The sequence below is a fragment of the Mirounga leonina genome, unplaced genomic scaffold, assembly GCF_011800145.1.
Source record: "Mirounga leonina isolate KUSES-001 unplaced genomic scaffold, KU_Mleo_1.0 Mir_195, whole genome shotgun sequence".
NCBI lineage: Eukaryota > Metazoa > Chordata > Mammalia > Carnivora > Phocidae > Mirounga > Mirounga leonina.
Genome location: NW_023270490.1, coordinates 11,342,172 through 11,361,858, shown reverse-complemented (window position 1 = coordinate 11,361,858; position 19,687 = coordinate 11,342,172). Strand labels below are relative to the sequence as shown.

At 61.3% G+C, this 19,687-nt stretch overlaps 2 protein-coding genes across 2 annotated transcripts; one reads left to right on the top strand and one right to left on the bottom strand.

Moving 5' to 3' along the window:
* The first annotated feature begins 56 nt into the window (after window positions 1-56).
* On the top strand, window positions 57-14,122 carry CABLES2 (Cdk5 and Abl enzyme substrate 2). The gene is made up of 10 exons (XM_035025525.1): window positions 57-144; window positions 7,473-7,544; window positions 7,618-7,710; window positions 8,365-8,442; window positions 8,904-9,012; window positions 9,543-9,708; window positions 10,128-10,231; window positions 10,631-10,737; window positions 11,478-11,682; window positions 11,863-14,122. Exons 1-10 carry the CDS (start codon window positions 131-133, stop codon window positions 12,001-12,003), a joined length of 1,089 nt encoding a protein of 362 aa, XP_034881416.1. The 5' UTR covers window positions 57-130; the 3' UTR covers window positions 12,004-14,122.
* An 89-nt stretch (window positions 14,123-14,211) lies between these two features.
* Window positions 14,212-15,322, bottom strand: RPS21 (ribosomal protein S21). Its single transcript, XM_035025526.1, has 6 exons — window positions 15,240-15,322; window positions 15,056-15,118; window positions 14,912-14,975; window positions 14,706-14,777; window positions 14,357-14,412; window positions 14,212-14,271 (listed from the first exon to the last, which is right to left on the bottom strand). Exons 2-6 carry the CDS (start codon window positions 15,103-15,105, stop codon window positions 14,262-14,264), a joined length of 252 nt encoding a protein of 83 aa, XP_034881417.1. The 5' UTR covers window positions 15,106-15,118; window positions 15,240-15,322; the 3' UTR covers window positions 14,212-14,261.
* Window positions 15,323-19,687: the final 4,365 nt, after the last annotated feature.

Sequence of the window (19,687 nt, the reverse complement as noted above, 5' to 3'; positions counted from 1 at the left end):
CGCGCCCCCCGCCGGCCTTCCAGGGCTGCCCGGGCCCGCGGGCAGGGCGGCGGCGCCCCAGGGCCTGCTCAGCCCGGCGCCCGGCCCCGCGCCCGCCAGCCTCGGCCTCGGCCTGGGACTCGGGCTGGACATGCAGCGCCAGAGGTGAGTGGGGACCCTGGGCCGGACCCGCGCAGGGCTGGGGTGACCTGACAGCTCAGCACACAGGGTCGGAGCGACCTGGGGGTCATGGGTCCAGGGCCCCATCTGCACAGCATTTGGGGATCAGGGTCACCTGGGGCCCTGGGAGCCCATGACAGAGGGTCGCCTAGGACTTAGCGATCAGAAGGGGGCCCCGCTCCCCTGGGAGCCCCACACACAGGGTTGGGGTGTCCTGGGCTTTGCCAGCACTAGAAAGAGAGTTTTGCCTGGGCCCCATGAGTCTAAGATGTGGGGGTCAGCGGTCCTCAGGCCGTGTCCCCAGACACAGGGGTCATGGTCCCCTTAATTCTGTCAGCCCCTTTCAACCTTGGCAGTCCCCTGAAACCTGAGTTTCAGGGTTCCCTCCGCCCTTATCAGCCCCCAGACACACAGCCCTGGCAGCCCTGGACACGCCCCTCCCCAGCCTGCTTTTGTCAGTCCCAGGACTCAGGGACTCTCAAGCATCCCTTGTGTGTCTCCTTGTGCTCTCCAAGCCGAGTGACCCCTCCAGTCCCCCTGCCCTGTGACGTGGCTTCCGAGCCCCTGCGCCCGGCCGAACCTCTCAGCCTCCCAACTTACTGGTCCCTGGTCCACCCCATTACCTCCATGCTGACTGCTGTCCCCCCACCCCAGCCCCTCTGAGCTCAGTGTCCCTGGCCCTGTCTGTTCCCAGCTTGCACTTACTCTCCCTGCCCTGATTCCCTGTGTCTAGGAAGCCCTCAGCCCAACCCAGAGCAGCCACCACCCCTGCCCCTCCAGTCTGCCTGTGCTCAGAAAGCCCCTGGCTGCCAGACACCCACATTCTTCTCCCAGAGACCCTTCCACAGCTGCCCGCAGAGCTCAGCTTTGGGTGCCCCCTCCTCCAGACGCTGGGGCTATCCGCTACCCTCCCACTGCCCACCTTCACTGTGACGAGTGATTTGGTGCCTGGGCCTGGGACTCCGGACAGGCTGCTATCTCAGTCCTTCTGGAAGGGCATTGCTTAGCCTTTGTCTGCAGAACAGAGCTGCAGGGCAGGCCCTCCTGAGGCAGGCCCCGCAGGTATGCAGGGAGGGGCCGAGAGCAGAGCCCTACAGCTCACTGCCCTGCCTGGGTGGGCCGAGGCCTCGAGTCCCTGGGGTTCAGAGGCGGCTCTTGTCACCTGGAGGTCATCATGGCTGCCTCACACCCCTGGCCGTCAGACAGCGCTGAAGATGATGGGGTTGAGACCAGAATGCAGGCTTGGTTATCCGTTCTTGACGTTACATTCTGAGTTCTCGTGGGTGGCCCACAGATGAGTGCTTACTGAGGGCCCCGTCACACCGTAGACGGAAGTATTTCCAACTCTGTGGAGAAGCGGCTGCCTCCTGGGCAGCCCAGGAGGATGCCCGTGGACCTGACCCTTCCACAAGCAGACCTGGCTGAGGCCGCAGAGACGGACGGTTAGGGGGCTGAGTGGAGCCGAGCGATCATTCAGCCCCAAACATGGCAGCTCAGCAGCGCACTCCGGCCATCCCTGGGGAGACGGGACTGCTTATCCGAGAGGAGGCTAATGTTCAGAAAAAACTATTTTATCCGTGGAAATCAGTCCATTTTAAAACCAGAGCCCGAAGCCTACTTGTCCTCTTCCTTGAAGTCGTAGAGTCTGCCCGGAGGATGGTCCCTAGATCACGCTGGGCCTCTGGAGTCCCTCTGTGGCGTTGACGAGTCATGGGGCTTCAGAGGGAAGGGGGCTCACCTGCTGCCAGACCCGAGCTTCCTGCGAGCAGTTTGTGTCTACTCTGTCTGTCCGCTGTCTGACGCTGGGCCGCCCCCTTCCCCTTTTGGGGTGCGTGTGCATTCTGGGCAGACTGTGTGTCGTTTTAGGCTCTCTGTTCAGCAAGCAGGCAACCCTGCTGTGGGCCAGACCCTGCAAACCAGGTTAGCCAGCAGCCTGCCCCTGGGAGCCACGCTCCAGGGAAGGGCTTGGGGGCGGGGGGGGAGCGCGGGTGCTGGACGCAGCAGCTGTGAGCAGAAGCCCTGTGAGGCCACAGGGGCTGGTGGGGCCCCGGCACCACCCGTTCCTGGGAGCTGGGGAGGACGCTGGCGCAGGATGGGAAATGATGTGAGCGGGGTGCCCTTTGGTTTTCCTGCTGCACCCACCCCCGTCCCTCTGTCCCTCCACCCGGGACATGAACCCTCTCCTGCTGCTCCCTCCTTCCTGCCCTCCGGGGCCACACCTGCCTGCGCAGAACTGTCCCTCCTCGGGCTCTGCCCGAGAGAGTCGCTACAGAGTGTGTGAGGGGCGTCCAGCCAAGCCAAGGGGCTCTTAGCTGCAGGCCCAGTCTGAGGATCAGTTGTATTTCCAGAGTGGGGGTAGTGGGGCCCCCTCCTAAAGTCTGTACCATGAGTGTGGTGGTTTGAGCCAGGCTCTGGGGACAGACGCGCTGTCATCCTAGGTCCACCCGGAAGGGGCTCTGTTGTGACCTTGGGCAGGAGCCTCCCTGAGCCTCAGTTTACTCCTCTGTGAAGTGCTTTTGCCTTCTGTACTACATACCTGAGGGGCTCTGTGAGGTCAGATGCGGTCAAGGGCTCAGCGAGGGGTGGCCATGGCCAGGGCCAGGTGAACAGACACTTGTCACAAGCAGGCTACCCAGTGAGTGCTCACACTCAGTCCACAGCAGGGAAGTTGTGTTTCACCCTCGGGGTTCAGCCCGGTGTGGCTTTTCCTGCTAAGCCAGTGAGCAAGTCACTGGAGTCCAAACCTCCCTCCTAGAACCTCTAACACGGTGTTTACTTTCATCTCAACACCGCGGTCACTTAAGGCAAGCAGGTGGGCTTCTGGGCTCCTCCAGCTGGCAGAAGCAGGTTCTCGGGCCCCGCACCCTCCTCTCCTAGAAAACCCGAGGGGGTTCCCGCGAGCTGGGCAGCGTCGGACCGCAGCCTCACTTCCTCTCGCTGTCTTAGGGGACGCAGGGCTGCGATCGGGGCGGGTCAGGGCTGCGCTCCCTCTGGAAGCCCCAGAGAAGGAGCCTTCTTGCCTTCCCCCAGCTCTGGGTGGCCCAGGCATCCCTCCAGTCTCTGCTCCGTCTTCATGACGCTTGTCCTGTGTGTCTGTGTCTGAACCTGGCCTCTCCTTGTAAGGACACCAGTCATTGGATCAGGGCCCACCTGAAGGGCCCCCTCTTCACTTGGTCACATCTGCAGAGATCCTGTCTCTAACCAGGGCCAAAATAACAGATGTCAGGGGTCAGGACTTCAACATAACTTTTTGGGGGGCACAGCTCAGCCCACGACAGCCCTCATTAGTGTCCAAGGCACAGGGGAGCTAGGGGTGCTGCCATGAGGCCAGGGACATTGCTGCGGTAGGGGGGAGCAGAAAGCCTTGCAGCTCTGGACGGTTCACACTGGAACGATTCCGAGAAAGGGCCTGGGGTTTCAGCTGCCATGCTGGCCAGGAGCCACTTCGTGTTCCCGAAGCTGCCAAGCTCCTGTCGAAATTAAACCATTTTCAGTGTAGCATCTGGCAGTTTGCTTTCAACTCTGATTTGGGGGTTTCTTGCTGGAGGACAGCTGGAGATGGTTGCCAAGGTTAGAGCCTAGAGGTGCATCATCCCGTGGCAGCTCGGAGGCCTTGCTGAGACTTGGCCCGCAGAGACCACACCTGGGGTCCCATCACCGGGGGAACTTCAGGCCTCTCGGAGCGGTTGGCTGGAATGTGGGGTTTGTGCTTTTCCTGGCAGGGACTTGGTGAGATGGGGTGCCCAGGACCACCACTCCTTGGACAGATATGCACAAGGATCTGCGAGGTCAGGTGCCATGCTCAGATGGGCACGGAGCAGGAGAGGGGCCCAAGTCGTGGGCACAAGTGCCTGTCAGCAGCCCACACCGGCTGGTCTGACCCCTTCACTTGGGCCCTCACTCTGTTTGGATGGTTCTCGGCCCTCAAACAGACCTCAGGTGGGAGCCTTCCTTGGCTGGGTATTTCTGCAGTGACAAAGTAAAGGGCGTTAGTCAGGCAATAGAAACCGTCCAGTAGTGATTTCTCTTCCTGTTTGCAGGCGCATTTCACATCCGGGGTGGGGGGCGGCAATTCTGACAGTGAACCGGAGGCTGAGCAGGCCCGTGGTCCGTACGGTGGCCGCTTGTGCCTCTCCCACACCCGACCCTTGGCTCCTTCTTCCCCAGAGAGTCCTACGCAGGCAGCCTCGGGCCAGTCGCCGGTGAGCAGACCCCATCCCGCGGACCCTGGCCCTGGCCGTGGCTCAGCAGAGAGGCTTCCTGGGCTGGGGCGACTTGGCAGGTAGCAGAGAGCCCAAGTCTTGTTCTTTGTAGCGTATCTGTTAGCAGTGTTTTTAAGTGGGGGTGTAAAATGTGTGTCCCGCCCTGGGGGCAGCACACGCTGTCCCCCAGAAGCTCTCCGCAGCCAGCTTCCGTCCCCACCGTGGGTGCTGTGCATCCAGGCGCGCTGTGAGTGCGGTGTGCCCAGCCTCCCGCTGACCACGCTGGCTTGCCTCCCGCGGGGACTATTTCAGAGGCAGCTGCTGGGATGTCCTGTCATGCCTGCTGGCCACACAGACACCTTCCTGGGGGGCAGCTTCCAGAGAGGCTGAGCAGGGCACCCTTGGCCGGAGCCCATCCTGCTGGGGCCACATGTGAGGGCGTGGTGCTCTCGCCTTGGGACTCACTGAGGGGCTGGACATTCCTCCAGAGGAGCCACCTGCCAGAGGTTGACTAGCCAGCAGTCCCTTTTGAAAGCGGCTGAGCTGCTCCACGTTCTGGGAAGGGTAGGCACCGCCTGACCACCTGGGGCGGCCCCTAGATAGTCGTGTGCGTCCACGACCAGGGCTCTGACTGCCAGCTTCCCTACCGCCTTCACTTTCTGAGAACCCTGCGGACCAGGTGCCGCCCGACACGCGGTCACCTCCACACCCAAAGAGTTTGGGGTCCCTGGGAGCCCACACTCTCTCCTGCCCAGACGCTGCACTTCCAGAATGTTCTGCAGCCACCAGCTCATCACTGTGCCCTCACTCGGCCCTCTGCAGACGGGGATGTACCCCCCCCCCCCCCCCATATCTGCACATCAGCCTGATCCTGAGAACACAGTAGGTCTGCACGCCTGGGCCTCCCATGTCCCACGTGCCCCCGCAGACCTGCGCATCAGAGCTCGGGGCTCGGTGATCAGCATTGCCATAGGCTTTTCATGCCACCCCAAACAGCACACCTGGACCGCAGGCCAAGTTCAGCAGAGGAGCACCCGAGGGCATGGCCGGGGGGTGGCCTCAATTCCAGCCAGCCCAGCCCCGGGGTCCGCAGGGGGCAGAGAGGCAGTGTTGCTGCTGCTGGCAAATGCACAGAACGCCCACGGGCGTGCAGGTCCCGGTAGCGCCTGACCAGCTGTGTGACCTCGGGCAGCTTGCTTGCCCGCTCTGTGCCTCAGTTTCCCCACGTGTGAACTGAGAGTAGAAACACCGCCCATCGTGTGCGGTTATCATGAGGGCTGAGTATCTGTAAAATGCTCAGGAGGAGAGAGAAGTGGAAGAAAACCACAGGTACCTGCAAAAGCAACTGGGAACAGATTTTAAAGCCTGGTGAGCTGAGTGGCATCATCCCAGAATCAACAGAAGGTGCGAGCGAGGCGGCAGAGGCCCATGTCTCGCCTGCCGGGCAGCGGGCCAGAGGCTGTGTGCGGGGCCGGGCCTCTGTGGAGACCGCTGCTGGCCTGGGCCCTGCAGGTGAGGTCCCAGGTGTGCGGAAGCCGTTGGGGCACCACCTGGAAAATGCCCTGAGGAAGCCTCATGGGGCCGCTGCACGGGGCCTCTGAGCCCAGCCCTGCAGGGCCGCTCGGGCTCTACCCAAGTCAGCGGCTTTTCTTGGCACGGGTCCTGCCCGTCCACCTACTCACCCGCCCCCACCCCCCAGGCTTCTTAGGACGCTGGGTGTCTGCCGGACATGCCCCTCCTGCCGTCCCTTGACCAGCTGCACACCCGCCTGCAGAGGCCCCTGGGCCCATTCCCCCCGCCCCCCGGCCGGTCCTCAGACTGCGGCTCCAGCCTAGGCCCCCCTATCTGATTGACTCTCGCACTCACAGCACCCTCAAGCACTCTCATCCGGCAGGCGGGTGCCCTCCCCCACCACCACCAGGCACCACCCCTCTCCGGAGGTGGGGCCGCAGTGGGGGACACCCAGCATTTCACTAGAGGTTGTGCCGTGTTCGATTCTGGTTTCTTTTCAACGAGTTTCTGCTGCCTCTGTCATTTTAAAGACTTACGTGGAGCCTGGGCTGTGGCTGACAGCCTTGGAGTCCCCCAGGACTGCCCTGGTTGTGTGACCTGGGGCAGGTGCCCAGCTGCTCTACGCTCCCATAGGCAGTGGCTCCGTGGCAGGAGGTGGTGGCTGGGCCCCTAGCACACAACAGTGGCCACGTGGATTCTAGGCGCGCTCCACCTGGTGAGGTGGCCTGACCACACTGGGCCTCATCTGTCAGCCAGGGGTCCTACGGGAGGACAGAGTTGCTTCTGGGCAGGCTGTAGCTCCCAGAAGTGGCCTCCTCGGCCACATGTGTCCCCCCCGGCCACATGTGTCCCCCCGACCCCTCCCCAGGAGCCCGGACTCAGTTCACACTCTAGATGCGCAGGGCACCTGGCACCTGCCGGCCTGGGCTGAGTGCAGCGCCCATATCGCTTTGTTTTGTGGGCCACGCAGCCTTGGCCTCTGGGAGCCTCCCTCTCATTGGGAAGGTGTGGGGACTTGGGGCCCATCTGCACAGCTTTGTTATAAGTGGCCCTTACCGGTGAGATGTGCATGTCTGCCCCACGAGGACTAGGAGGTTGACAGGTGACCACAGTGGTGGCCTGGGTGCCAGTAACCGGGGTTTGTGATCTCGAACCGAGGGTGCAGACACGCAGGGTTTCTGAGCCTTCAGGCGTGAGAAGCTCCCCTGACACGGGGTAGGAGGTTGTGAGCTCTCCAGGAGCAGCTCCTCCAACCTTGGAAGGCCTTCCTGCAGCGCCTCATTGCCTTCAGCCTGCTGTGGGTAAGCATGACCCACCCTGCCAATCCTGGGCCAGAGAGGACGCCTGGAATGTGTAGGCTGAGCTTTAGGAGACCACGGGCAGCGGACCAGGGTGCTGGTCCAGCTTGGATCTTCTGGCAAACTCTGGTCCTTGGGTGGCCCTCCCCAAGGCTCAGACCTCACCCCAGACAGGCTCCTGACCCGGTCGGTGGCTGTGGGCTGCCCCTTCGGCAGGGAGAAGACTGAGAGCACATCTCTGGGTCCAAGAGCAGCCCCTTCCCAGGTCTGTTAGCTGAGGCCCTGCTCTGTCTTCTTACAGAAGGCGAGTCGCCTCCCAGCGCTGCTCTCTCGAGTTCCTGGAAGATGCTGTGGGATGTGCCTCAGTTCAGAGGTAAGTGTCTCTGAGACCTGGGGCCAGAGGGGGTCTCGAGGGAGGGAAGAGTGACCTGGTGTTTACCTTGCAGAACCAAACACATATCCGGATCCCCAAGACACAAAGGCCTGAAGAAGACTCACTTCATCAAGAACATGAGGCAGTATGATACAAGGAACAGCAGGTACCACGTGCCACGGCAAGCACGTGGCCGCCCAGAGGCAGGGCTGCCATCCGATCCTGGGCCCCTGCCTATAGTCCTGGAGCTGCCCACCGTGTCTGCCTCGCACCTAGCGAGGGCTTGGGTCCTATCCTGTCCTCGCTGGTAGCCCAGGTGAAGGGACAGAGCAGGCGTGGCAATGGAATGTGGCCAAGAGAGAAGGGCTTGGTTTGTTTGGGAAGCACAGGGGGTGGTTGAGCCAAAAGCCAGGATGCAGGGGCCCCAAACGGGTACAGGCCTGGTGCGGTGGCCCTCGGAGCTTCTGTGTCTGTAGGCGCTGTGTGGGGGCCCCAGGGGTTCCCATCGCCCACCCTCACGGCCCGCCCTGCCAGCCCTGAGGCATCTGAGCCCATTGCCCTTCCTGCTGGAGGCCATGCTGCCGAGCCTCCACCCAGCGGCCCTGGTAGGGGAGCTCTGTTCTAGCAGCGGCCCAGACCCCGCCCCCGCAGCGTGACCCTCAGCGTGACGGGCTCGTGCTGGTGCTGAGCGCTGGGCTGGCTTCAGTGAGCCCGGGGGCCCGGTAGTCCCAGCCAGCAGCCTGTGTCACCCAAGTCTAGGGGGGAAGGAATTCTGTCCCAGAAACGCCCGCCACCTCCTCTGACCAACACCTCCCCCCAGGATCGTGCTCATCTGCGCCAGGCGGTCCCTGTGTGCGGCCTTCTCAGTGCTGCCCTACGGAGAAGGCCTGCGGGTCAGGTGAGCGGCCCGGGGAGGCACCGAGCTCGGGATCGGCTCTGCCGAAGCTCCTCAGGAGCTCTGAAGGCCTTTTGGGTCCTGGTTCTCTAGCAGGGTGTGTCTGCACCGTTACTTTGTTTGAGCTGCTTAAGTGCAGATGCCTGGGACGCGCCTCATGGGGATGCTGCCCTGCGTCCTCGTGAGCAGTCCAGGCAAATGCGTCCCACACAGAACTCCGGGAAGAAGGACACGGCCGTCAGGGTGGGGGCGGCACCAGGGGGCCTGGCAACAAGGAACCCTTCACGGGGGATGGGCCTGGGCCACGCTGGCCAAGGGGGTGGCCTCAGGTAGAGGTCAGTGCTGCCCCGTTACTGCCAACCTCCAGAGTGTTGGAACAGGAAGTGCTGGGCCCGCGGAGCGGCGGGACTGGGCCTCCTCCAGGGGCAGAGGAAGGCAGCTATCCCCCATCCTGTGCATTGCAGTGACCTCAGGGTGGACAGCCAGAAGCAGAGGCACCCCTCCGGTGGCGTCTCCGTGTCTTCTGAGATGGTCTTTGAGTTGGAAGGCGTCGAGTTGGGAGCAGATGGGAAGGCAAGTGTGGGTGCCGTCCACGGTCGGGGCGGGTGGGCGAGCACAGAGCTTGCGCTCACCAAGGCAGTAAACACGTGGAGCTGCGTTTCCCCCTGAATCTTATAAAACGCCCGGTGTGGGTGGGAGGAAACCCCACAGCCCCGTAAGAACAGGCCCCGTCGCTTCACTCAGTGGCCAAGTGACGAAAAATGACCTGCGTCGGGAGGGTGTCCCGGTGCCACCTCTGCTGTCGGTCAGAGGCGGGGAGAAGGTCCCTGTGCGGCAGACCCCACACAGGAGGGCAAGGGTGGCATTCTGGAACATTCTTGTTGCTGAGGACGCTAACCCCAGGTGAGCAGCATCCAGCGCGGGGCTGCCTGGGAGCGTTAGCTCTCAGTAGGTCCTTCCCTGTCCACGTAAGGGTGGCGTTTGTGCGGGGCCCTCCTGCAGCAGGAAGGCGTAAGGCTCAGCTTGCCCTCCCTCTGGTCTCAGGACGGGGCCATGGGCCCAGGGGCAATAGGGACTGAGCCCTGACACCCTTGCCTCTCCAGGTGGTGTCTTATGCCAAGTTCTTGTATCCTACCAATGCCCTGGTCACACACAAGATGGACAGCCACGGCCTGCCGCCCCAGCCCCGGCCCAGCGTCCCCCGCGCTCTGCCAGGCTCAAGATACAAACCAGCCCCGGCCAAGTCAGCGCCAGCCGGCACGGAGCTAGGTAGCCTCACATGCCCTAACTGGGCCCAGGGCAGGCAGCCACACCAGCTGGGCAAGGGACAGCATGTGGCCGACCAGAGACCCATTCCAGCCCACAGTCCCCAGTCCAGACAGGGCGCCAGGCTCAGAGGCAGGGTCAGGAGAAGGGACTCCCATGAGAGCAGACAGCCTAGGCTTCACCCAACCAGGCACTGGCATGGACGTGGGGGGGCAGGGGGCCCCTCCTCATCAGGACAGCCTTCCTTCCATCCAGCCCTCAGGGACGGGGAACCACGGCCTGCAGCCCCTCCCAGACCCCAGACCCCAGCAGCATGGCCCCCCCAGCACTAGACCAGGGTTCCAGCTGAGGCTTGGGTTGGCAGAAGCTGGTTGGCCAGAGCTGGGGGCTCGTGGTGGGTCAGGGCTGCCCTCTGCATGCAGGGAGTGACGCAGGGGATGCGCTGGAGTATAACCCCAACCTCCTGGACGACCCACAGTGGCCCTGCGGCAAGCACAAGCGGGTCCTCATCTTCGCCTCTTACATGGTACGGTGAGCATCACCACGTGCCCAGTCCGCACGCCTCTGGGTATCTGGGGGCGGGCCGAGGGCAAGCCGCCAGGGCAGGGCTGACGTGCCCCCCACCCCCTGGACACCAGCAGCACCTCGGGACAGGAGCAGGAGGGGGTGCACAGTAGGCCGGAGGGCTGTGCTGACCACACCGCCCTGGGGTCACCATTGCCCTCAGCCCATGCCCTGGCGGCCCGGGGCTGCCCACTCTGCCCCTCTGTCCGGAGGCTTGTCCTCGGCAGCACTGGTGCCTGGAGCCGCCACACATTCACATCGCAGTCCCCGGCCAGCATGAGATCAGCCCACGGGCTGGGGCGGGTGGGCCCCCAGGCCTGTGCAGGGCCAGCTCCCTACCCTGCTGCCTTCTCTCCTGCAGACCACGGTGATAGAGTATGTGAAGCCCTCTGACCTCAAGAAGGACATGAACGAGACTTTCCGAGAGAAGTTCCCGCACATCAAACTGACACTGAGCAAGATCCGGAGGTAAGGGGGGCTGAGGCAAGGTCTCTGGGCCCCACCGCCCGATGGGGCCGTTCCTCTTCTCCCCCGTTTCTGGTAGGTCCCTGAGCTTGACAAATACAGAGGTGCCCCACCCAGACCCCCCCTGCCGTTGCCCAGGCCAAGATCAGCAGCTCCCTAGCCCCCTACCTACCACCTCCGCGGGCCAGGCCACCTCGCTGCCTCTCATACCCACACCTCCTAGCTGTCCCGGGACAGCATGGGAGACGGGCACTTGACCCCCCATGATCAGTGGGATCGAGGGCCGAGGAGGCTTGCCCAGGACCTCACGGCGAGTAAGTGGCGGACTGCCCTGCCCTGGGTCCATCTGGCCCCACTGTGTCCCACCGACCCCTCCCCAGCAGCACCCGCAGGGGCTTCACTGAAGGTGTAGACGCTGCTTCAGCGTGTCTACACCACGGGCCTTTCCACAGGCGGTTTTCTCCCCGCATTGTCCTCCTCACTGCCACAGGACAGCAGGGACTGTGTCCTCTGTGGTGTTCTCTGGAGGACAGCGTGGGCCGGCCAGTACAGCTGCGGGGCGGCGGGGGGGATGCCACGGGCCAACATCAGCCGGCTTGCCCTCCACGCTGCGGGCCGAGTGCTGCGCCAGGCCCACCCGCAGGGAATGGGGCTTTTTCAGCAGCCCAAAGGGCCCTCCTGGGGCAGGAAGAGGGTGGCCACTTCCTCGGCCCCTGAGCCCTGGGCCTCCGTGTAACCTGCAGTTTAAAGCGGGAGATGCGGAACCTTTCTGAGGAGTGCAGCCTGGAGCCCGTGACGGTGTCCATGGCCTACGTGTACTTTGAGAAGCTCGTCCTGCAGGGCAAACTCAACAAGCAAAACCGCAAGCTGTGCGCCGGGGCGTGCGTGCTGCTCGCTGCCAAGATCAGCAGCGACCTCCGCAGGAGTGAAGTGAAGCAGCTCATCGACGTGAGTGTGCCTGTCCTGCCCCAGCCTGGCCTGCAGCCCCCCCACCCCCCAACAAGGCCTGGCCACCTGCGGGGAGCCTGTGGGGAACCTGGAGCTGGCCTGCACCCACACCCCAACCCGCTGCCCTGGGTGGGAGACGGGGCCCGGGCCCCGCATAATCTCCTCGCTTTTTCAACGCAGAAGCTAGAAGAAAGGTTTCGATTCAACAGACGGGATCTAATTGGGTTCGAGTTCACGGTGCTGGTGGCCTTGGAACTCGCGCTCTACCTTCCCGAGAGCCAGGTGTTACCTCATTACCGACGCCTCACGCAGCAGTTCTAGCCGAGGCCGGCCTCCGCATGCCGGGAGGCTGGCCTCCGCTGCCGAGACAGCCCTGGTGCAGGCACTCACACGTGGGCCGGGGAGGTGTTCTCAGGCACTGCAGGGCACGCCCACAGGTCCCCACTTCGGCACCCACCTGGCGGGGACCCACCTGCCCTCTGTGACCGACGACCCTGTCTGCACACCCTTGCGTCCTTGGAGGGACACTGCTTTCGTTCCAAAGCACACCATGCCCATGGTACTCCTGAGAGCCTGCTTGCATTTTCACAGGAACAAGGTGGGAGGTTTTGTGTTCTTTTCCACATGCCTGAGAGCGGGCTGCACGGGGACCCTGGCTCACCTTGTGCAGTCATCCCAGCTCTGCAGCATCCTTCTCCCTTGCGTCTTCCGCAAACCACAGCTGCTGCGCGAGCATCTCAGTGAAGATCTGGGTTTCCAGACCATACCTGACACACTGAAATTGCTGAAGTTAACGTAACGAAGCATTAGTCTTGGCTATTACAGGTTTTCGGATGTGGAGACGCGGCACTGCACCCCCACGGCTTGGCTCGCTCCCAGCCCAGCAGCGCCCCCCCCCTGGGGATGCCCATCTGCCTCCCTTGTGTCCACAGGCAGAGCTCTGGCGTTAGGTTAAGTCAACCAGAGCAGACTCCGGTTTATCTCATTCGTTACTCTTCCGAGCATCCTGTCACTGTGAAATCCTGGTGCCCGAGGGTCGCACAGCCCAGCGGGCCTCGGCGCAGACACTGGTCCGCCCCTGGGGGACCTGCCCCTCACCTCTCACCGGGAAACCCTGCTCACCTGCGACACTCTGGACTTTCAGGATGTCTGGATTGCTTGCTCTTGGCTCTTGATCTTCCTAAGCAATATTGTGATGGAGAAAAACAGCGTTATTTATTGTTACTTGGGATTTGGTTCTATGGGTCTTTTTAAGGGAACAAAAACTGGTTACATGAGATCTGTTGAGGTTGACTTAAAACCACACTTGATCCTCAAGCAGGCAGGAGACGGGCTCCTCCACGGCCCTGCACCCCATGGCACCACCTCCCTAAAGGGGTCGGTGCTCACAGTTTCTGCCCAGGCAGGAGGGAGCAGCAGTCCCCGCTGTCGTGAAAGGAGCCCAAGGGATAGTGGCCGTCGCCTGTGCCCCGTGTGCCAACAGGGCCCCTGTTCTGCTTTCCCAGGTCTGCGTGTCTGTTCCGCACGCTCTGTGACCTGGTTCTCCAGCGTGCTGCCCCACCAACCACTGAAGAACTGAGGAGTTTCTCCCCTTGGGTCAGCTGCTGTCAAAAATGACCATGTTGGCCGGGCCATTTAGCTGCTTCCCTACTGTTGTCCTATGAACCTGTCACAGGGCCCCGGCTACAGCCCTGCCTGTACTCGTGTGTGGACCGGTGCTTCTGCAAAAAGGAGACCCCAGTTCTCATCACAGCGCTCAGGCACCAGCAACTCCACCCAGACCCCAGCATCCGTGTCTGCCCACAGGCCAGCCATTCCTTCCTGGGGTGAGGGGAGACTGCAGCATGGAGGTCAAAGCCCCAGTCCGTATTCCAAGCTTATTTATTGTGGGATACCGCCCTGTCCTCTCCAACGTGGCCCCTTCAACCACACGTACCCAAGGTGAAGGTGGAAGTTTCCTTCTGGATAGCAACCTGTCCCACCCCGTGTCTCAAGGATATTTTTAGGTTACAAGTACTGCAAGGGACCGACCCCAAGTGTACATCCCGGTCCACAGCTTCACCTCAGAAAAGGGCACGTGTCCTTGGAATTTCCGTGCAGACCTTAGAACAGCTGAGACGACCGGAGTTCACGTGTTCAGATACAACCCATAGCTTCTCCCTTGCTGTGTCCTCGTGTCATCTGTGCAGAAAGCTGCTCTCGTGTGGTGTTCAGCTGTCACCGCAGCAAAGCCAGTATTGAAGCCAAACTTCAGCCTGCACCCCTCATTCTCTGGAACAAGCCCAGACGTGTGAGACGGGTCTGAGGGCCAACACGGCTCTCGGCACTGGGTAGCGTGCGCTACGCGACTATCTGACCTCATTGTCCAGTCACATGTGGTGATTTGTTTGCAAATGGTCATGTATTTGTGGTTCGAAGTAAAACGTGGTTTTGCAATGTACTCTGTAGGGTGGTTGCCTCCTTCCGGCCGAGCGGCCCCGACCCTCTGACACCCAGAACGCACCCAGTCATAGAACAAACCGACACAAATGGGTTTCACTATTTATTTATGGCAAACATCCCACATCCGTGATCTCCAGTCAGAAGTTCCTAGGACAAAAACAAGGACAATGTTACACCTTGTTTTTGGAAAGGTCCAGGACCTCTGTGCCCAAACGCAGCCCCTCTCACTCACTTGGAAACGATGCCATCGGCCTTGGCCAGTCGGAGGATGGAGTCATCGGACTCCCCCTGGAAAAAAGCACGGTAGGCCACCTGCCCCGCTCCCCGCGCCGCAGCGCAGCCCAGCCCAGTCTCCCGGCCTCACGCCTGACTGCGGGGGCCTCTGGAGGCCAGGCCGGCCCGCACGCGCCACGCAAGGTCAAGGCCGGCCTGAGGGCTCGGTCACGGCGGGCTCCTTCCCGGCCCCTCGCCCCGCACCCCAGGCCCCTCGCCCCGCACCCCAGGACGGGGCGCGCAGCCGGCACCCCCCCACCCCCCCCCCGGCCCACAGCGCGCCGGGAGTGCAGCGGGGGCACACTCACCATCCTGCGAATGGCCCCACAGATGGCGTAGGTTTTGAACTGGCCGTTGAACCTGCCCGTCACCTTGTCAACCTGCGAGTCGTCCACGCGCGTCAGAGACCGCCAGGCACCGCTCGCCCTAACCTGGGGCCCCGGGAGGACCGGCCCCGCAGGCCGCCCTGGGGACTCCCTCCCCGGCGGGACCGGCCCTCCGCCGCCCGGCTCACCTCGGCCACGTTCATCTGGATGGACGCGTGGTCCTTGGCGCCGATGATGCGGTTGCTGGCGGAGCTGCGGGGGGGGCGCAGTGAGCGGGCGCGGGGGGGGCGGGGGGGGGGGGGGGGGGGGCGGGGGGGGCGGAGGTCGCTCACCATTTCCGCGGCACGTACAGGTCCACGAACTCGCCGGCGTCGTTCTGCATGTCGAGGGCGCGCCTGCGAGACCGCGCGGCGCCGTGAGGCCGGGCCGTGTGCCCGCCCCCGCCCGCCGCGGCCCCGGTCTCCGACCCCCGCCCCGGAGCCCCGCCCGGCGCCCCCGCCCGGCCACGCGGCCCACCTGCTGCCACCACCACGCGCTCGAGCGCAGAAAGGAAGCGCCGCGTCCCCCGGCAGCGGTGTTGGCGCGCGGGGCGGGGCCTCGGGAAGTGCTTCCGGGTCCCGGCGCGCCGCGCGCCGCCGGCCGGTTCGCGTGCACTTCCGCTTCCGGCGGGCGGGGGCGGGGCCTCCGCGCGGCGCGCGGCGCGGGGCGGGTTGCGGCCGGGCCTCGGCTGCGGAAGGGCGGCGGCGCGGGCTGCGTGCCGCCGTCCTGGGGCTTGCCCCGTGCAAGTGGCCGGGGGCCAGGTGCGGATGGACGCAGCGGGGCGTGTAGGTGATCCGAGCCCGGGGAAGCCGCGGGCGGGCGGCGGAGGGCAGCCGGGCCGGGGCTGGGGTCCCCTGCGACGGGGGCACCCGCGCGCAGGCGCCAGCCCTCCGGGAACCGAGGGCCGAGCAGAGCGCGGGGGGCGCTGTCGAGGCTGGGGTGGGCCCCGGGCCGCGCTGAGCCGGACGGGCCCGTGCCCGCGGGCCTGGGGGTGAGCTCGGCAGCTCCTCAGCTCCCGCCCGGCTTCGGCCTTCGTCTCTCCGCCCGGTCCGTCCTGCCTCCCCCGCGGGGGAGGCTCGGGAGGGGGAGCGGCCCTCTGCCCGGCACGCCCTCCGTGCGCCTGGGCGCCCACGCCACCTCCCTGAGCCAGGCCTGCGCCCGCGCGCACGGTTAAGGGCTCTGCGCACTGGCACCCCGCACGGCGGGCCCGCAGAGCACAGTCGAGTCAGCCTGGCCGCGCGCGCCGTTCGCCGGCTTCATTCTGGCTACGGGAGCGTTTACCTTCTGGCGTAGCTGGGGCCGAGGCTGCAAGTCCGCACGTGCCGGGAAGCCTTCCCTTGCAAGCAGGGTGTCTGCTGCCGCTAAGCTCCAGCAGGGGGGCGTCAGGAGTGTGGCCACTGAGGCCAGCCCCTTCTGGAAGGTCACTCAGCGCCTGCAAGCCCTGAGAGGTATGTGCTCTCTCCAGGCCCCCTGACACGTGTACAGACGTGACCCGTCTGTGGTTGGGCATCCACACAGCCGGCCTGTCTGTCTGCATGTGGGTCAGCACAGCTTGGGCTGGTCATCAGAAGATCCTGTAGCTGGAAGGCAGGAGACCGACGTCTGCGGAGGGTCTTCCCCGAGCATTCTGCAGAATAGAGAGCCCAGAAATAAACCACATACATGGTCAAATGATAGTCTACCAGGCTGCCAAGACCACGCTGGGGCAAAGATCTTTTCAACAAACGGGGAAACGGGACATCCACGTGCAAAAGAATGAAGCTGGGCCTTACATAAAATTAAAGTGGATCAAGGACCTAAAACTATACAACTCTTAGAAGAAAACATAGGGCACAAGCTTCATGACATTGGACTTGATGATTTTGATATGAGACCGACGGCATGGACAAAAGACAGATTGCTGGGCGCCTGGGTGGCTCAGTTGGTTAAGCGACTGCCTTCAGCTCAGGTCATGATCCCGGAGTCCTGGGAACGAGCCCCGCGTCGGGCTCCCTGCTCTGCGGGAAGCCTGCTTCTCCCTCTCCCACTCCCCCTGCTGGTGTTCCCTCTCTCGCTGTGTCTCTCTCTGTCAAACAAATAAAATCTTTAAAAAAAAAAAAGACAGATTGCACCTCATGAAAATTTTTAAAATTTGTGCATCAAAAGACATGATCTACAGAGTAAAAAGGCAACCCACAGAATGAGAGAAAATACTGCAAATTATACATCTGATACGGGATCGATATCCAGAATAGAGAATGAGAACTAAACAGAAAAGCAAACTACCCAATTCAAAATTAGGCAAAGGACTACAGTAGACATTTATCCAAAGAAGATGCACAAATGGCCAATAAGCACATTTAAAATTGCTCAACATCACTAATGAGGGACATGCAAATCGAAACTGCGATGAGATACCACTTCACATCCATTAGGAGGGCAACTATAAAAACAAAAATGTTGGGCGCCTGGGTGGCTCAGTTGGTTGAGCGACTGCCTTCGGCTCAGGTCATGATCCTGGAGTCCCCGGATCGAGTCCCGCATCGGGCTCCCTGCTCGGCGGGGGGTCTGCTTCTCCCTCTGACCCTCCCCCCTCTCATGTGCTCTCTCTCTCTCAAATAAATAAATAAAATCTTAAAAAAAAAAATGTTGGCATGGATGTGGAGAAATCGGAACCCTTGCACATCGTTAGTAGAAATAGAACATGTGCAGCCATTGTGGTGGGTACTGTAGTGGTTCCTCAAAAAGAATTACCAAATGATCAGCAGGTCCACTTGTGAGTGTATACACAGAAGAATTGAAAGCAAGATCTCGGAAGGACTATTTGTCCACCCGTTTATAGCAGCGTTATTCACTATAGCCAAAAGGCAGAAGCAACCCATAAGCCCATTGGTGGATGAACAGATGAACAAAATGTGGTCTGCAGGTACAAGGGAGTATTATTCAACCTTAAGAAGGAAGAAAATTCTGACACATGCATATAGTTCAATCTTGAGGACATTATGCTGAGTGAAATAACACCAATCACAAAAAGACAAATACTGCTCAATTACACTTTTATAAGGTACTTCAGAGTCATCAAAATCAGATAGTAGAATGGTGGGTGCCAGTGTCTGGGGAAGGGGAACAGGGAGTTAGTGTTTAATGGGGACAGAGTTTCAGTTTTGCAAAATGAGTTCTGGAGATGGATGGTGGTGATGGTAGTTAGTTACTAACATATTTAATACCGTTGAACTGTACACTTAAATTGTTAACATAGTAGGTTTTTCATTAGGTGTGTTTATTTTAAAGATTTTATTTTTTTAAAGATTTTATTTATCTGACAGAGACAGCGGGAGAGGGAACACAAGCAGGGGGAGTGGGAGAGGGAGAAGCAGGCTTCCCGCTGAGCAGGGAGCCCGCTGCGGGGCTCGATCCCAGGACCCTGGGATCATGACCTGAGCCGAAGGCAGACGCTTAACGACTGAGCCACCCAGGCGCCCCTTAAAGATTTTAAGTAATCTCTGCACCCACATGGGACTCAAACTCACAGCCCCGAGGTCAAGAGACACACTCCAACTGAGGCAGCCAGTCGCTCCATGTTATGTGTATTTTAACACAACAAAATGGGGCACCTGGGTGGCTCAGTCGTTAAGCGTCTGCCTTCGGCTCAGGTCACGATCCCAGGGTCCTGGAATTGAGCTCCGCATCGGGCTCCCTGCTCGGTGGGGAACCTGCTTTTCCCTCTGCCTGCTGCTCCCCCTGCTTGTGCTCCCAATCTCTGTCAAATAAATAAAAAAATTAAATGTTTAAAAAAACACACACAATAAGAAAAAAATGTGAGACTATAGGACACAAATGGGGTACACAGTCCTTTCCTCTAGGGCAGAGTCCCAAGGCCAAGTTCTTCAAGGGGAAATTCTGTGCCCCCCACCCTATGGCCCATGACATCTGGATGAGCCCTTCTCTTAAGAAACCCTGCTGTCTGAAGTCCCCAGTCCCCCCGTGGAGTAAGTGGTCCCTGAAGGGAGCCAGGTAGGCCTCTCATCAGTAGGGACCCTGCCACCTGTAGGGGAGGGGTGGCTGCAGACATCAAGAGCCTTGGTTAGGGATGGCCCTTGGCACCTGCGCTGTCCCCAGCAACCGCTATGGGGTGTCCAAGAGCTGTGCCTGGCACTGCCTGCCGCTGCGGAAGAGGCCCTAGAACAGAGGTTCAGCTGTCTGCTCCCAGCCCACTTCCCTGCTGGCTGAAGGGGGCTGAGCCACCTCCCTCAGAGCCCTGGCCCCTCACCCATGGGGTAAATTGTTTACTGAGCTCCCTGTGGGGTCTCCAGATTGGGGAAGGGCCAGAGGCCAGGGAGGACAAAGGGAGTCGGGGACAGGAGGACCTGGCACCTGAGACGCTGTCAGGCTGAGCCCTTTTTTGTAGATCCCGGGGCAACCCCCAGGAGCTCAGTAGCAGCTGTTTTGCAGGGAGGTGCCAGTCAGGGTTCCCGAGTGCACCCTTGTCTACTCAAGAATATATGCCTGATCCTGCCCCCTCTCTACCCTCCCAAGTACTTAGATAACCTTGACCATCAATACCACATCAGGACCATGAGCTGAGCTTGTACTTTCTCTGCCTCTTAACTGTGTGACCTTGGATAAATCACTTAGTTGCCTTCTCCTGGCTGTAAAGTGGGGGCAGTGGTAGTAGAGACACCCCACAGGGCTGGGATTGTGTGCGTTCAGCGGACTAACATGCAGTGCTCAGAGTGAGTGTGGCACTCAGGAAGTCCTCAGCATGCCAGCATTCACCACCATCACCACCATCACCATCACCTGCTTCACCAGCTTCACCAGCTTCATCACCATCATCATCATCATCACCATCATCATCATCACCATCTCCACCATCACCACCATCATCACCATCACCATCATCACCTGCTTCACCACCTTCACCACCATCACCACCATCACCATCA